At 48.1% G+C, this 6,000-nt stretch overlaps 1 protein-coding gene across 8 annotated transcripts in view; it reads left to right on the top strand.

Moving 5' to 3' along the window:
- The window catches only part of LOC110490257 (dedicator of cytokinesis protein 4), a 146,289-nt gene that overhangs the window by 118,142 nt on the left and 22,147 nt on the right, over positions 1 to 6,000 (top strand). For all 8 annotated transcript variants that reach the window (XM_090200376.1, XM_036944557.2, XM_090200375.1 and 5 more), the window contains 5 exons: positions 3,282 to 3,365; positions 3,497 to 3,616; positions 3,799 to 3,923; positions 4,597 to 4,717; positions 4,916 to 4,997. In XM_090200376.1, coding sequence (XP_090056502.1) covers positions 3,282 to 3,365; positions 3,497 to 3,616; positions 3,799 to 3,923; positions 4,597 to 4,717; positions 4,916 to 4,997 — 532 coding nt within the window. The remainder of the gene's footprint in view (positions 1 to 3,281; positions 3,366 to 3,496; positions 3,617 to 3,798; positions 3,924 to 4,596; positions 4,718 to 4,915; positions 4,998 to 6,000) is intronic.

Below are 6,000 nucleotides of genomic sequence, written 5' to 3'. Positions count from 1 at the left end.
CAGACACACGGAGACGGACAGACAGACAGACACACGGAGACGGACAGACAGACAGACAGACACACGGAGACGGACAGACAGACAGACAGACACACGGAGACGGACAGACAGACAGACACACGCAGACAGACAGACGGACAGACACACGCAGACGGACAGACAGACAGACACACGGAGACGGACGGACAAACGGACAGACGGACAGACAAACGGACAGACAGACAGACACACGGAGACGGACGGACAGACGGACAGACGGACAGACACACGGAGACGGACAGACAGACAGACACACGGAGACGGACAGACAGACAGACACACGGAGACGGACAGACAGACACACGGAGACGGACAGGCAGACACACTGAGACGGACAGGCAGACAGACAGACAGACAGACACACGGAGACGGACAGACAGACACACGGAGACGGACAGACAGACACACGGAGACGGACAGGCAGGCAGACAGGCAGACAGGCAGACAGGCAGACAGACAGACACACGGAGACGGACAGGCAGACACACGGAGACGGACAGGCAGACACACGGAGGCAGACAGGCAGACACACGGAGGCAGACAGAGACGGCGACAGACAGACTCATAGAATAAGGAGTTCCTTCAGACACGTTCAAGGGCATATAAATCACACATTACATTGAAATATTTCCTTCAAAATACATACAGTAGTTAATGTCCTGAATCTCTGTAAATGAAGTGTTGAATCAACCCTTTATTTCCTTTCCAAATCCATCACGGAGTGCTATAGCGACCCAGTTATAATCACTCCTTTCCAAATCCATCACGGAGTGCTATAGCGACCCAGTTATAATCACTCCTTTCCAAATCCATCACGGAGTGCTATAGCGACCCAGTTATAATCACTCCTTTCCAAATTCATCACGGAGTGCTATAGCGACCCAGTTATAATCACTCCTTTCCAAATCCATCACGGAGTGCTATAGCGACCGAGTTATAATCACTCCTTTCCAAATCCATCACGGAGTGCTATAGCGACCGAGTTATAATCACTCCTTTCCAAGGAGACCTCCGGCGTCAGCCAGCCAACTGTGTGTACTGTACTGTGGCTCTCGGTTGCTTAGCAACTTCACATTATCACTACAGCTAGCCATATTGAGTTTGCAGCGAGGCTTAAGAGGGCCAAGTTAGCAGGGGGTCTGCTCTCCTCATGACCGCCACTACCTCTCACCTCTATTAAAACTGGCGGTGGAGATGATGAGATGATGCTAGAGATGAGGATGTTGTAGGAAATGAGTTTGACCTGGGAGAGAATAGCTAGGTTAGCTACGGTTGTGGTTGCGCAAAGCCCACCTGTTGCTGCTTGAAGTACATTATCTGCCAGAGCTTTGATCCAATAGGCTCATTGTATGAAGGATATGATGATATACGATCCTGCAGAATCTATAGACTACATGACGTGACTGTTTTAGATCCAGTAGGTTTCATGTACATATTCAATGCATACATTTTATTAATGTAATTTAAAGTGTGTACGATAGAGAGAGATAATGGTGATCTAGATACTGTCCATGAAGGCAATGAGAATGTCATACATGCGCATTTTGTATGCCTAATGCTCCATGGTATTGACGTATGGAGTTCCCTTGAGGAAAATTGCACACAATACAGCATAAATCAGTTCCTTTTATTAGGATAACGCAATTGACTTTAATGCCAATTTGTTCAGCCATAAATGAAGCCGATATCAGCATTCATATTTCGATTTATTGCTCATGGTTATAGTTCCAGCCCTGAAGGAGAATCCAGCCTGATTTAATATCTATTTATTGCCGCCGTTTCATCTTTAATTGAGGTTTTATAATGATTCACAATGTCACTTGACACTTGGAGTTTCTCCTCCAATCTCAAGTCCAACCAGCACCAGAGAAAAGTATAATTTGTGGCAAATATTGATTATTTTTCCACCCTTGGCGAAGTGTTTCAGACCGTATTATTCATACAGCCGGTTCACTGAGACGAGATATGGGAGAGCGGGAGAGGGAATGTATATTTCTGTGGCATTTGGACTATCTCTCACACCAGTTCTTTCGGGTCAAATCGACCCTGGCGTTCACAGCGTCACAGCAGGGGTCGTGAAGCTGTGTCCTGTGTCGAGGATAACAATTGGGAGATGAGCGTGCTACTGTAGCCTAGCTAGCGCTGTTATATTGTTCTCAAGCGTCATGGTAGAGGTTGCCTCGCACACTCAGATGGTAGACACAGATAAGACCATGCCTGTTTGGGAGGGGGCTTTGAAGTCCCCGTCCCCTCTCCCGCTCTCCCATATCTCACTCTGTCTCTTTGGAGATAGCCCCCCACAAAGACCTTGTAAAGGAGACCAAACCCTGCTTTCTCCTTTGGCTCTCTCTCCACTGAAGATTTTTAAAGAGATTTTGAGTTGATGTTGTTCGTTTTCTGATTTATTATTTTTATTTTGTTGTGACGCAGATTAAAAAGCCTTGGCTCTCATCTTCACTCATCTCAAGAGTTGCAATATCAACATGAGGGAATATGCACTTAATGTATGATCAAAATTATGCAACATGTTTACATTATGAATATTATTTCTTCCTTTTTGTCTTTTGCCCACAAAAAGACAGTCTGACCGACAGACGCACAGTCCGACCGACAGACGCACAGTCCGACCGACAGACGCACAGTCCGACCGACAGACGCACAGTCCGACCGACAGACGCACAGTCCGACCGACAGACGCACAGTCCGACCGACAGACGCACAGTCCGACCGACAGACGCACAGTCCGACCGACAGACGCACAGTCTGACGCACAGTCCGACCGACAGACGCACAGTCTGACGCACAGTCCGACCGACAGACGCACAGTCTGACGCACAGTCCGACCGACAGACGCACAGTCTGACGCACAGTCCGACCGACAGACGCACAGTCTGACGCACAGTCCGACCGACAGACGCACAGTCTGACGCACAGTCCGACCGACAGACGCACAGTCTGACGCACAGTCCGACCGACAGACGCACAGTCTGACGCACAGTCCGACCGACAGACGCACAGTCTGACGCACAGTCCGACCGACAGACGCACAGTCTGACGCACAGGCCGACCGACAGACGCACAGTCTGACCGACAATCCGACCGACCGACCGATAGACAGTCCGACCGTCCGACCGATAGACAGTCCGACCTACCGACAGTCCGACCGACAACATGGTGACACAATGAAGTAAACTGATGATATCAAACAAATTGAAAACATACAATGAATTGTGTCCATGCAGGCGTTCTTTGTGAAGGACTACATCGTGAATCACCCTGAGGACGGGGAGAAGATCGGACGACTAAGGGAACTCATGTTCGAGCAGGTCAGTTTCCAATGTTGGAAAACACTAGGCCTACTTTAATAGGAGAACTGCTAAAGTTTTGTGATGATATTTCATCTGGAAGAGATCGACGTTAACAAAGGAAATGCACCGTCTCCGCCTCCTCCCTCTAGGCCCACATCCTGGAGTACGGTCTGGCCGTCCACGAGAAGTTTGTCCCTCAGGACATGCGACCTCTACACAAGAAGCTGGTGGACCAGTTTCATGTGATGAAGTCTAGTCTGGGGATCCAGGTTAGTGAAGGCCACTCAACAGGAGCACCACCTGTCAAATCCTCAAATTGACCTTCATCAAACCTGCGTCAGCACAACCATAACTCATGCTAGCATAAACAATATGCGAATTACATGTTTTCTCCTCCCCTCCCTCTTCTCCTTCTCCCTCCGTTTGCCCTTCTCTCTAATCCCCACCCCAGGAGTTTCCGGCGTATGTGCGCGCCAGCCCCGTGCACTTCACCAATGGCAGCCCGCGTAGTTCGTGCAGGAACTCGGTCCCCAACATCATCAGCCCAGATGGCGCTCGCGTGGTGGCCAGACGCAGGTGAGAAACACTGTCCTCGTCTCTCTCTCTCTCTCTGTTCTTTCCACTCTTCCTTTCACCTTCTCCCTTTTCTTCTTCTGGCTCTTCCTCTTTTCACTCCCATACTCTCTTCTTTCCTCTCCCTTTCTGTCTGCACATCCTATACTCTTTAGCTCACTCTCTCTCTATCTCTCGCTCCTCTCCTCTTTCTCACTCCCTGGTTTGGCACCATATGGGCGTGTGTGTGTGTGTGTGTTGCCAGGCTGGTGGACAAATTGTGTGTGTGTGTGCTCAGTGACCCTGCCATTCTCTACCTGTGACATCCTACCTCCATCCTACCTCCATCGAGCATAAAGGGGCACAAACCTACACTGCCCAGAGGGACACACACACACACACACACACACACACACACCCAGCCTCAGTCTGTCACTGACATTTCTCTCACTGAGTTTTTACTGTCCTCTTAAGTCGACATCTTGCAAATGTAAAACGCACTAGCAGTTACAACTTGTGATTTAAGGAGAGATAATGGGCCTTTTTATCAGAACCATATGGTATTATGTCAGATGAATGCTCAATCAAATTCTGAAAGTAACTGGTCTTATTTTCTCTGTCTGTCTGTCTCTGTCTGTCTGTGTGTGTCTCTGTCTGTCTGTGTGTGTGTGTGTCTCTGTCTGTTATGTTTGATCAGTCCCCTCACCTACCCGGCTGTCAACCGCTACTCATCATCATCGCTGTCCTCGCAGGCCTCAAATGAAGTGAGCAACATCACAGGGCAGTCGGAAAGCTCTGACGAAGTCTTCAACATGCAGGTTCAATTGCAATTGAATTTACCCTCAACCACCCTTTTTCAGTGAATTCCTTTTTTTTGTTGGTGTTTGCAAAAACTCACTTGAGAAAGGCAGCGATCTAAACTAGATTAGGATAATTTCACTCCCCCACACGATCCTGGCTGTCTATAATTCTTAACTTGTCAGTGATGTTGCTGATGTAGTTGTTTGTCCCTGCAGCCCAGCCCATCTACCTCGAGCCTCAGCTCCAATCATTCTGCCTCTCCCAACGTGACCAGCTCTGCTCCGTCCAGCACCAGAGGTAAGATGAGCAGAGAGAGAGAGAGGGGGGGTTGAACCCGATGAAGAACAAAAATAAAAATATATCACTTATTGGAAAGACACCACTATAACCCAAAACACAGTTGAATGCTTTTTGGCCTCAGACACTCGGTGGCATGGTGACCACTGTAACTGAGAGAGCAGTGTTTTTCTCAGTTTTCTATGTACAGACCCAATGAACACAGCCTGGCCATAGAGACCAGTCATCACAGGCAGATCTGGCTACCCAGAGAAGACAGGCTGTGCACACTCTGCCCTCAAAGAGAGGTCGAGACAGAGCTGCATTTCCTTTTACGCTGCGAGGACTTTGCAGACATACAGGCAATTTTCTTCCCCAAAACTGAAAACAAATATGACTGTGAAAGAAAAACATTGGAGAAAAATATCCTCTCTAGAAAGAGAGTGAGAGAGAGAGAGAGTGAGAGGATAAACAGCTCATACCATATCTGAAATAGTATCAGTACTTGCACTGGGAACAATCTGTATTCAGACCAAAATACTTCACTGAAACAAAAACATTGTACCACTCGAGAACATCAGGAAATCACTAGATAAGGGAAATGTGGTCGGAGCAGTCTTCCATGACATGAAAAAGTCCTTTGACACAGTTAATCACAGTGTTCTGTTCTTCAAACTCCCCGCCTTCAATTTCTCAGACCAATTGCGTCACTCTCTGTCAGCATCAAAGGAGAGACAATTGAACAAGTCGACGTGGTGAAATATCTGTCGATCAGCCTGGACCCACTAAAAGATCGGTAGAAGCGTCAAAGCAAACCGCCACTGTTTCACATGAATAAGAAGTGTCTGCCTCTTGTCTTCTTATTCTTACATGCAGTGGTGTTCTCACGTGTTCTACTGTATAACAGCCTGGATCCAGGCCAGCCAGCCAGTGCTGAGACCCCTAGAGTCTCTGTACGACCTTGCACTGAAAATCCTGGACCGAAAGCACATACGCTACCATCCATCGTCACGTCTTGAAAAGT

The sequence above is a fragment of the Oncorhynchus mykiss genome, chromosome 15 (genome assembly GCF_057628025.1).
Source record: "Oncorhynchus mykiss isolate SJ-2025 chromosome 15, ASM5762802v1, whole genome shotgun sequence".
Lineage (NCBI taxonomy): Eukaryota > Metazoa > Chordata > Actinopteri > Salmoniformes > Salmonidae > Oncorhynchus > Oncorhynchus mykiss.
This window is presented reverse-complemented; position numbering and strand designations above follow the sequence as displayed.